Source organism: Xenopus laevis, chromosome 1S (genome assembly GCF_017654675.1).
Source record: "Xenopus laevis strain J_2021 chromosome 1S, Xenopus_laevis_v10.1, whole genome shotgun sequence".
Classification (NCBI taxonomy): Eukaryota; Metazoa; Chordata; class Amphibia; order Anura; family Pipidae; genus Xenopus; species Xenopus laevis.
In genome coordinates this window covers 92036125-92048315 of record NC_054372.1, presented here as the reverse complement: position 1 = coordinate 92048315, position 12191 = coordinate 92036125, and the positions used below count along the sequence as shown (strand labels likewise).

Below are 12191 nucleotides of genomic sequence, written 5' to 3'. Positions count from 1 at the left end.
TTGTCTTTCTTTTTAAACACTTGTATTTTTTGGTGTTGATGTTCCTTAAAGAAACTGTACCACCTTTTTCTTGGAAACTGATATGTGACCAGGGACTTAACTACAGAGGAAGCAGACCATGTGGCCCAGGAGTATTGAGGACTCAGTAAAGCTCTAAATAATGAGCAGTTTTCATATATCTTGATAGAATAGGTCGACTTACTGATGTTTTGGGGCACTAATAAAATGTTCTGTGGAAGCCAGTAACATCTAGTTACACCACTGTATGTCATAGAGCAGTTTCAGCTGATTGAAAATGAGGGGTCTACTATGTCTTAGAGATACTTTCTTTAAAAGTTATTTGGCACCAACATCTTGTAGCCCTATTAAAAATTCATCAGCCAGTGGCCAGATTTTTGGAAAATGTAGTCCAGTAGCTATTAGTCTTTCCATGTTTTTTTTATATATTTTCCCCATGTCAGTGGGGTTTAACCCACACTCCCAACACCATAAAGGCAGATTAATTGGCTCCTGAACAAATTGACCCTTGTGTATAATAGTGTAAAAGGAAACTAATTCCAATATGTAATAAAAACACTATGAACCAGGATGAGTGTGTTGGGACCACTAATTTAGTACTACTATACTAGAAGGAGACAAAATCTGGTTTAAAGAATGGAATTTTGGCTCTTAAAATTCCAGATGCAGCTTTATCAACTTATTAAGGGATTTTAAGCTCTTTGAGGTAGGGACCTCATCCCATCTGTGTACTGAAACACTTAAGCACTTAAAGGAAAACTATACCCCCAAAATGAATACTTGAGCAACAGATAGTTTATGTCAAATTAAGTGGCATATTAAAGAATCTTGTCATACCGATATACATATATTTAAGTAAATATTGTCCTTTTACATCTCTTGCCTTGAACCACCAGTTTGTGATGGTCTGTGTACTGCCTTAGAGATCACCTGACCAGAAATACTACAACTCTAAGGGGCACATTTACTTAGCTTGAGTGAAGGATTAGAATCAAAAATACTTAGATTTTTTGGCATCTTCGACCATCGAATTGGCTACTTCGACCTTCGAATCGAACGATTCGAACTAAAAAATCATTCGACCATTCGATAGTCGAAGTTTCTCTTTAAATAAAAACTTTGACCACCTACTTCGGCACCTAAAACCTACCAAGGTACAATGTTAGCCTATGGGGAAGGTCCCCATAGGCTTTCTAAGTTTTTTTTTATCGAAGGAAAATCGTTAGATCGATAAATTAAAATCCTTCGAATCGGATTTTTCCTACGATCATTCGAACAAACGAATTGCGGTAAATCCTTCGATATTCAAAGTCAAAGGATTTTACTTAGACGGTCAAATATCGAGGGTTAATTAACCCTCGTTATTCGACCCTAAGTAAATGTGCCCCTAACAGTAACAGGAAGAAGAGTGGAAGCAAAAGACACAACTCTGTCTGTTAATTGGCTCATGTGACCTAACATGTATGGTTTGTTTGTGTGCACAGTGAATCCTTAGATCCCTGGGGGCGGCCCTTATTTTTTAAAATGGCAATTTTCTATTTATGATTACCCAATGGCACATACTACTAAAAAAGTATATTATAATGAAAATGGTTTATCTATATGAAGCAGGATTTTAAATATGAGCTGTTTTATACAATATCTTTTTATCGAAAACCTACATTGTTTGGGGGTATAGCATAGATTTATTTAGTTCCCCTTTCTAAATTTTACAATAACCATATATGTTTATGCCTTGTAAAGCACTGGGCACACTTGTGGTGCTAAAGGAATACCTACATAAATACACATACATCAATTACTTATATAGAAAATAGTAAATGTTTGTGTGAATATTGATTCTTATGAAACATATCTGGGCAGATTACTTGGTCAGAAGTTTTTACTTGGACTGCTATTTGGAAACCATTCCAAAGTTTTTCCCTAAAAACTAATCTAAACAATTATATCTGCTTCCACTCATATTAATGAAGTTTATAAGATAATGTGTAGGTAAGCCCCCATAGAAACACTGTCCATTTAAAATAGCTTTCTTCTTTACATTTAATTTTATTAAAATAAATATTAATTTGACACCCCTACACCTGTTCTCTTCTATTATCGATCACTCCATAGTAACAGAAAATGTTATTCAAAAAGCCAGGCTTTTTAATGTTTATTTAATAACCAGAGAAAAATGAACCAATAAAAAAATGTTAAATTGAAACTTTGAATACTTTTTTTTATAAATTACAAATATTTATATATACAGACACATTTAATTACAGATTGCATTAAAAAAACACAAAATATGTACATTGTTCAACGTTTTTTGGTCACCGTTGTAAATCAGTCAATGTGACTGGAGTATATGAACCTTTTTCAGGCTGTAAAATGTTAAGTGTAGCATCTTTGCAAAAACCTGCAAGGACTTCATTTTGTACACACTGAACTAAGTGAAACTGATTTAGCAAAGATTTCTTTAACATAAATCTCCCAAATGTGCAGCTTTAACAAGCAAAGAAAAACACATCAGTGTTTAGCAAACTAACAGATGATGGGCAACTTATTGACCTATAGTGGCCTGACCTATAGTACCTGTCTGCAGTTTGAAGAGAATGGAATGAGCACTGTCCCTACATATCTGCAATGTATTGCAGTTTTTTTTTAATATTATCTGGAACTCTCCCCTTTTCTATTTGTAGTATCACCTTCAATGTGTAAAAAACAATACAATTAGTGCAATATTCTGTATCAGTCTAATCACTATGTGATTTTAAAAAGTATCTCTCAGGCCAAAGTTGGGTATTTTTTGATCCCACAAAAACATAAAGCTCTGTTGAGCACTTGTAGCAATATATTTTGGCATACAATAGTTAAAGAAACTGTAAACAGAAAGCTAAAATTTGAAAAAGAAAAACGTGATTGTACTCTGGGCACAATAAAAAATGTAAGTGCTGCCCGTCAGTAACGTTAATCTGTCTACTGTTTACTAGTCTAATGTTACTGATAACTAGCTGTTCAACGCTTTCAACAAGTATACAGCTGGCCAGCTCATAGTATTCAACGCAAATTGATAACTGTGGGCAACTGTCCCTATTGGTGATGTTCAAAAGTTTTAGACAGTTTTTGTTTCAAGATTTGTTGCTTTCAGGCGATCAGCATTCACCCAGTAAGATCTACATCCACAGGACGGATTTTGATCGAGGTAGATTTTAGGGGATAGTATCGGCCCTTCCAGGTCTTCCAGAATATCCCCTGCTTTCTCTCATGCCTTGCTCGGGGTACTGAGAGGAAATACTTCCCATTAAGGTTAGAATGGCCACATGAGCTAAACCACCATCCTCCTGTAAACAGATTAAAATCATGGTTAGTTGCATGTTCTAATAAATTGTAATATTGTATATAATACATTTAACCATACTCAAGATAAAACCTTTCACAAAATATACATTACAAGATCATTTACACAGCCTACAGAGAGGGTCGGGACTAATGCTGTTTTAGCACTTGTAAAGACTTTGTGCACTGACAAATTATAACACCAATTGCTTTGAACAGGTTTTATCTCATGCACTGTAGACAATCAGCTTATTTTAAGTCTCATTAAAATGTTCCTGAAAGCAGCTCAGAGCTGAGGTTAAACTGGGATTAATAAAATAGTAGGCAGTGAGAGGATATTTTACTGTAGACTGTTAAACCCTAGTTTGCTACTCATTAAAAGATTATACATTTCTGATTGGTATTTATGAAACTGTATTTTTAAAAACTTTTCTGACCTGAAAGGTGTTTGGCGCAGTTGAAATCAGGTTTCTTGTCGTGATCTCTGTCACGAGTAGAGAATGATACTTGTTGAAAGTCACCTAGAGCATTCTCTACTTCCCCAGTCACTGGGCCAAGAAGCTGAAGAGCATAAGCTTCATTAGAACCAGCCAGTTTAAACTTTGCTTCCATGTGCTGGACATTATTTTCCCAGTCCTGTAGGTCAATGTGTAGGATATACTCTCCCTGCTGCGTAATCTGGTGCATCTTTTCTAGTCCCAGCCAGAACTCACCTGCAAGCACAAGAAATATAGTTAATTAAGTTAATCTATATGACTTTAAATGAAATAAGCACATAGATAATTCACTCCTTATGCCTTAGCTATCAAGCACACACTTAAAGGCTAAAGTGGCATGGAATTATTCTACCCCACTGAAACTGTTTAAGCAAATAATAATTTTATGGCAACATATGCCTTTAACAGCCTAATGAATTAATGAGGTTATGTAATATAAAAGGTCACCTGCAAAAAGGTTGCTAGGTGTTACTGTACTACAGCAAACTGTCTCTTACTTATTAAACAATCACAAAGTTGAAATTAAAGTTAAAAAAAACTCAAGTCAAACCCTCTTTTGTAAAAAAACATAACTACATTTGTGTTTTCATTATGTAGTCTTTGCAAACCATTGTACCAAAAAGAATTTTATAAGCTAATTATTACTTACCATTAAGGTTTCCAAAACCATCTGTGTAGGCTTCCCAGAACTGATCAAAATCAACAGAGCCATCAGTACGTCTCTGTATAACTGTCCAACCTGCATCTGTTGTAAGAAGAGAAAAATAGTACCGTACATTAGTCATCTCTGTTACTGAAAAAAACGAATTGTTCTGTCCTTGGTTACTGATATGTCTTGGTAATTGTATTTTGAGGAACTAAGCGTCATTAGAGTTTGAGAATAATATCCAAAGCTATAGTGATCTTAGAATCTACAGTTAGTTTAGTATAGGTATCGGTATATACAGTTTATATATGTGAGTGTGTAGATGTGTCTGTCTACGTTTGTGTATGTATATGTGCACTGAGGTTCATTTGGAGGGGTTGAACTTGGTAGACTTTTGTCTTTTTTTTTAACCCAAATTAACTATGTAGCTACTACAACATTTTTCCTCCAACACCAAATATTTTATATAATGCTTTCATGAAAATGTATATTGTGCCACTTATTAAAATATCCCAAAAGTGTATTATTCTAATTTCTATTAGATGTGGGTGCAAGCTAGGCACGGATTCACTCACCTGTTGTCATTTCACAGTACACTTCAAAAGATTGTGCCCCAGATGGCTGTATTGAGAAGATACCACTTGACTTTTTTCCTTCTAAGAAGATTTGGTGACAGTCAGAAGGGAACACTGAAAAGCAAAATAAAAGATATTGTAAAAAAGCTGTCTAGACATATTTTAAATACATATCCACTATAAATGTACAAGAAAAGGTCTGCAAGGCAATATGTCTACGGACACTAAAGTATATTAATAATTTCAAGCCATATTAGCTGAAAATGCTTTACACCAGTAATGTACTGTACATTTCCAAGTAAATAATGACTGGACCCTTTGAGACATTATTTACTACCTGCATAGTTCTGTTATGGTTGATAGTTCATGACATTGTTCCGACCCTGTGCTATTTAATAAGTTACAAAAAAACAGTTTACCTGTGGACTTTGCCCTCAACCTCTCCTACATGCCAACAAGACACAATTTTAAAAGCAAAGACTAAAGTGCATTTGTAGCTTGTGTACAGCAGAAATTAAAGTTTGTGATGCAAGTTGAGGAATGCTACCTTCTGCTGATAACCAAAGAGATAAGGTTATAGGGTTTTAGTCCATGGTGGAACTGGTCAAGGAAAAAATAGTGGGGGCAATGTTACAAAATCAAAAGTGCACTTATAAATAACTATACTCTTACTAAGTAACTAACTCTTACTTATTTGATAAATATCGCTGCTTAGTAGAATACAGAATACTTGAAGTGCAATCAATTCTTTATAATGAGAGTAGTAAATATGAACTTTCACCCAATTCTAAAGTCTCCCTCCTCCCTGATCTATCTGAGGAATGTCAGGCTTGGCCTCTTACATGTTTACAATTTCAGCTATTTGTGATAATGTACACTTCAGTAACTACCCTGCAGGCAATTGAAACAACTTTACCCTTTATTAAATTTCCTTTAACAGCCATTTCTGTTTGCTTAAATACATTATTGGGTGTAAAGATCATCCTTTCTCTGCATTTGTAAATATCATCATAGTTTTATCTATTAATGTAGTGCTTTCCATTCATGTTTTCTGATGTGTGTTCATTTGTGAAGCTCTAATTTTATTGTCCTGGAAAGTGTTTGCTTTTTGTAAAGTTTCACAGAGTAAATAGATAAGCAACAATTCTTTACTTAATATTTTTTTTCTTTTAAAATTTCCATCTGTAACTGTCAGTACTGAAGCTAAGAACTGTATATGAGCATAGGGTTTATGTATATAAAAACATAAAAATGTACTGGTTAGCATTCACAGAATGATTATCAGCTCAGTCTGTTTCTCTCTAGCTAATCGTAAATGTGGATTTGTTATACAAAACACATTTCAGTGACGCACTCGAAAATCTATTATTTGAAAAGCTGTACAACTGTAATTAGGGATATGAGAAACATATATCTTAATTATGTATCAAGAGATTAAAATCCTTCAGGCTATAGTTTTTTCTTCTTGCTCTACCACCTTGAAATGATTCCTCATATAACAGAGTGACGCATTCTAAAGAATTACATCAGCTGTGCAATGTGAGAAGTAGGGGAAAGGTTACACGGGGAATATTTGAAAGGCTGCTCATTCTTTTCTGTAATACGGAACATTAATCCCCTCCACACACAGTTATGTGAACTTTCCCCTACTTCATGGAAAAATGTCTATTGTATTATCAGGGCCGGATTTACATAACAGGCACCCCTAGGCCCACTGTTGTTCATTGCCCCAGTCTGGAAGATATGTAATACAGGTTGTTAGCTGCTGGCTGAGTATATCTGGCATTGTAGGAAGTAGGCTGATGAAATAAGTATAAGCAGCACTGTGGTAGTTAAGTCACCCCTTTCACTTCATTCAACCCTATTATTCCTCCTACAAGGACTGAACTTTCACACAGTTGGAAGCTGTCCAAGTGTTTTCTGCTAAGGGCAGAAAGACTTCATCTTCTGGAGGTGGCTAAACCCTCTCGTACATGGAATAGGGCCTCAACTTTCACACACTCGGCTCTGAGCCAAGACTCCTTATCCCCATCTGTTTTCTATGCAAACAACAGGGGCTTTGTACAGGCTCCATACTGTACTAAAATGACATTGAAGAGGGCTGTTCTCAGGAAGCAGGTGTAAAAGACAACTTGTACAGGGTCATTCCATTAACACATAAGGCTGGCACCAAAGGGGCTATTAACAGTACCACTTTACCATTCACTACTGCAATGTGGCACCTGATCTCTACTGAGCTAGGTAACAGAAAGTGTTACTAGCTAAGAACATATATACTACTATCTACTAAAGAACATATATTGATAATAATATACCCCTTTTTCATAAAATGTAAATATTATAAATCATCTTAGAGTTTAGTGACCATATAAAGTGCTTTTATAGATGTCACTGAATGCCAAAGTAACTTGTAAAACTTATATTTTACAAAAGAGACTCATTTTTAATAATACATTGTCAGTGAAATGCTATATAAGTTTTCTTGAGAATGTTAGTATAGAGATCTGAAATGTTTAGATGCTGTTTCATAACCTAGCATTCTTCTATGTTACTATATCACACTGGACATACGTGTGGATGTACATTTTTGCAGTCTAAATAGTTACAAGTTCTGCTATTTTATGTTTCCTCAATATGCTACAGTAGGAGACAAAGCCACCACAAAACAGTATACTAGCAGACTGAGAATCACTTTTATATGGCCTACAGAAATACTTGGCAGAAAAAGTCATGTAAGCCTATAACATTCTTAAATATGCTGGCTCTGCCCTCAATTAAATGTGTGAATGGATTTAACCCAGAACAGGAAGGAAGCAAGAACAAGTGTGTAGAGTAGTGTATGAACCACAGTTCAAATTTTATATAAGCATGTCTAGCCTGCACCAGGATTAAATAGGAAACTAAGAGCACATGATGTAGCTAGGAATGTTTTGACTGCTATTACAGTCTATGAAGGCAAAAAGTGTTTTATTGGAAGAGGATCAGTCTAGCTACTCAAGTGTTTTCTGTGTTTGCTTTTTTTGTTTAGTTGCAAGGTATAAACTCTGAGTCCTTAACATTGGATACAAAGCTGGCATGCAGGTAAGTGTATTTAAACCCATACACAAAGGAAGATACAGTGCACCATTTTCTTGTCAAGAAGATAAGTTGCACTAACCTGCTTGTAAGTTAGTGTTCAATATTAAGAACTAGACTAGGAATAAAATTAGTTATTTGAATTGCCCTGCTTTAACATTACTTACCATGTTTTTCATCTTCCATGCTACTGTTACTCTGAGCTTCATCTTCAACAGTTTTTTTGAAATTCATCCTCCATGTCTGGGCTTCAAGTCTGCTATTCTGAATCTGTAATAAATGCTTTGTGTTAGCTACATGTACATAAATAATGAAGTTGTATCCATTCTGTATATCTGCTCATAATAGCTCTACAGCTGGCTATTAGATTATTTCCCCTCATTTCATATATATTCTTCTCTGCCTGCATTTTTTTTTTATCGAATAAGAATAAATGACATGCTGATAAAAAGATAGACTTACTGTATTTTGCAAGCTTTTAATCTGCAGATTTTGTTTATCGAGTTTGTATTGCTGCAGTTTCATTTTCTCTAAAAGTTCATCAATCCTCTTGCTCTGAATCTCCATTAAAGTCTGCAATAGAACAGAGAATGTAATCATTAAATAAGTGCACACGATCTTATATTGGTCATTAAATTATCTTCTTTATAATCATGGGCATGGACCTTATTTGTGGCCTTCATTCCCTCTCTGACCAATCCCATTCTAATATCCAAAGTCCAAAAATGATGGCAACTTTTTAACAATACAAAACACTCTTTTGAGGGAAGTTAGAAGTGAAGCAGTGTCATAAAATAATTAATCACAATGTTCTGTACAAGAGATAAGTAAGGTATACATGGTTTACTGAGTGTGTGTATGTATATATGTGTATATGTGTGTGTGTTATTCTAACTACAACACGTTCACACAACACAAGTCCCTTCCTCCCCCCTTGTTCAGTGAAACAAGAGAGTTCTACATCACCACCCACTGCACAACCAGTACGTGCAGAATGGGGGATGCTGATTGTTCTCACAGATTTAGGAACCGGAATAGCAAGGATACCCTATTATAGATAAATTACCTAAACTTTGCTATTTTTACTGCCCATGCACACTATACATACTGGATTAGAACTTTTGGACACCTGCTTATTATAATGTCTCATTATCACTTGGAATTTTTATAGATGATAAGTAAGCCCTGTTCTTTGTCCTATGCCCTATATACAATCACTAAGCACCATGTATAAGGATATATTTTATTATAGTTGCATGATATGACATATCACATATCTATGCATTAAAAACAATTTACTGTTTTATATACTGCATATGTGGCAGCACACACACACAACTTTACTAACATATTTACAGTCCATGCATATAAAGCTAGAGGTAAAGCCTGGTGATTATGGAAAATAATGTTCGGCAAACATGTAAATAGACATTTATTCAAGATTCACCAGATTACTTTTTGTAAGCAGGATAAAAAAATAGACTGCCATTAAGTGGAGGCCCGAGCTGTAAACAAGTGCCTGCCCTTTGGAGTGGTTGCTCTTCATGTTCCAGGAAACATGTCTCTTTGAACTTGTCTCAGGATCAGAATATAAAGACAGCTGCTCAATATATGCCACTTATAGTATATGCAATTTAAATGACAGTTCATGTTTCAGTAGAAAGAGAGCTGTACCAGCAAACAGCGGCTGAACACAGACCAAGGAAGGATGAATGTGGGAGTTTTGTTTAAATATAATATGCCAGTAAGTGGCTCAACTGGATTATATGGATAAATGGAGACATAGTAGGTGGATAAGGAGTTATGTGGATTAGTAGGATTTATAAGGATTGGTTACAATAATAAATAGAAAAACTCATGGATCACCAGAGGTGTATCAATGCATTGCTTCATCAGATCAATAATGTGCAAGCAAACATGTAGTGCTACACACAGTGGGTTACTGTAACATACACCAGCTTAATGCTAACTGCTATTATCCTGTCTTAACTGCATTGCTAGGCGACCACCATGTGCTCCCCATTTAATTTCTTTTGCATTTGTTGCATTTCATACTTAAAATAATTTGTGCCCTTACTTATTTCTTTAGTGTCAGGCTATAAAGTAAAAATATATATGCAAAGATATTTGGGGCTGTATTTTAAAACCAGCTTGAGGGTTTACATTTGCATGCCCCTTTTTTCTAAAGCCATAGGTGTTCATTTACACACTCAAGTACAAAAGTGAAAAATCATAGCCAAGCACTGACTGGTTGTAAAATTACTGTACCAGTGCAGCTATAGGATGCCTTCCATCTCCTGCCCTTTTACTGTCCCCACATTGACCGCTCACCTGGATACTCAGAAGGTCCTCCTTTTCACTGCGATTCTGCCTCTTGCTTGGCTCCAGCATCTGGATCTTGGCCTCCACATTCTGCAGCCTGTGGTCCATCAGCTGTCTGTCTTTACTGATCTCCTGCACCTTTCCTTTCAGCCCCTGGGACACATCATAGAGCTGCTTGTCCCTATCCTCCAGCTCCTGCAACCTGCCCTTCAGAGCCTCCCCACTCTCTCGCACCTCCCTGGCTTGCCTGCTCAACTCCACCAGAGACACATTATGTTGCACTAGCTTGCCAGTAATCTCCTTCAGCTGCCCCTTGGTCTTGTCCACATGTTCTTTGAGCCCATGACCTAGCTGCAGTAACCCATGAGCTAGTACATTCACTTCATCCCAGGAGGCATACTGCACCTTTTTCTCTGAAGAGAATCCCCAGCTTTCCCCTCTCAGAACTAGCAGACTCAAAGTTATACTTGCAAGTAACAGCTTCATCTTTGTCTAATGTTTTTCACTCTGTCCCCTTCAACCTGTCTGCCTTTCACAAGTTCAGGCTTCTGCTTTCTGTTCACGAACCTTTCCTTATATACTGTATGTTCCCAACCCCGCCTCTCTGCCCTCCCAACGTTAAGATATTCTTCTCTCAATGAGAGTGTGACTGGGGAAGTAGCCAGTGTTTCACTGCCTTCAGTCAGCTCCTCAGAGATTCCTGCTCTTTGGTTTACCACAAAAACATGCCTTTAGCTGCTTGGGGATTAAACATCCCAGGCAAATGTTAGGTAACAGATAGTACTTAGCCTATTACATTGAATTAAGTTATTATATACATTGAAACTTCAATTTTACCTGATTTTAAGTTTTCCAGCATTTTATGCCCTTTTTATTGTGGTCCTACCAAAATATAATACATAAAGTATTTCCCTGATTTTAAATCACTTTTGTCTGGCCCCTAGAAAAACACAATATGGGGGTTCTTCTGTATATATAATAAAAGTACAGTTTTTATATCATTATTATTCTCAATGCTAATTTAGTATTCATATTATAATATTTGCATTAACTTCCTAAAGAACTCCAGCATGAAGTAATGCATTTATTTAAGGTGGCCATAGACACAAAGATCCGCTCGTTGGCGACATCGCCAAATGAGACGATCTTTCTCCGATATGCCACTAACGGGCATGGCTATATCGGGGGTAATCTGAACGTTCGCCCTATGGCTGAACGATCAGATTACGATCAGAGCGCAATGGGCTCTGGCGGGACGGTCGGGACAAAATCAAACCTGTCCGATCGACCAAACGACCGATCTCCGCTGGACGAAAAATGTCGGGGCTCTCCACACAGGGTCCGAAAATTGGACGAATCCTCGATTCGTATGATAGGATCTTTGCGTCTGTGGCCACCTTCACCTACTCTTGCTACCATTTGATTATTCATTTCAGAATTGTCCTCCCAACATGTAACTTTGTGAATTTATGAGTGCCTGCAAAATGTCAGTGTCTAGTTACAAAGTTGGTGTCCCTGAGGGGAAAGATAGCATGTGGGAGAGCATGCTAAGTATGTGGTAAAAGACACAAGTACAAAGAGGTCCTGTGATATGGAGCCCTGATTAATGTCACATTTTCTGTGCTATAATTGAAAAGCAACAAAAGGGGGTGTTCACCAAAAGAAAAGAGCATTACATGTGACATTAGCAGTGTCATTGGGTTCATCAGCGCCTCATAAAATATGCATCAAGTCTGT

General features: G+C 36.5%; 1 protein-coding gene across 1 annotated transcript; it reads right to left on the bottom strand.

Annotated features, from left to right (window-relative positions):
- Positions 1–2219: 2219 nt before the first annotated feature.
- angptl4.S (angiopoietin like 4 S homeolog) lies at positions 2220–11032 on the bottom strand. Its single transcript, XM_018243624.2, has 7 exons — positions 10464–11032; positions 8595–8705; positions 8300–8402; positions 5058–5171; positions 4486–4581; positions 3777–4052; positions 2220–3344 (listed from the first exon to the last, which is right to left on the bottom strand). Exons 1-7 carry the CDS (start codon positions 10938–10940, stop codon positions 3163–3165), a joined length of 1359 nt encoding a protein of 452 aa, XP_018099113.1. The 5' UTR covers positions 10941–11032; the 3' UTR covers positions 2220–3162.
- Positions 11033–12191: the final 1159 nt, after the last annotated feature.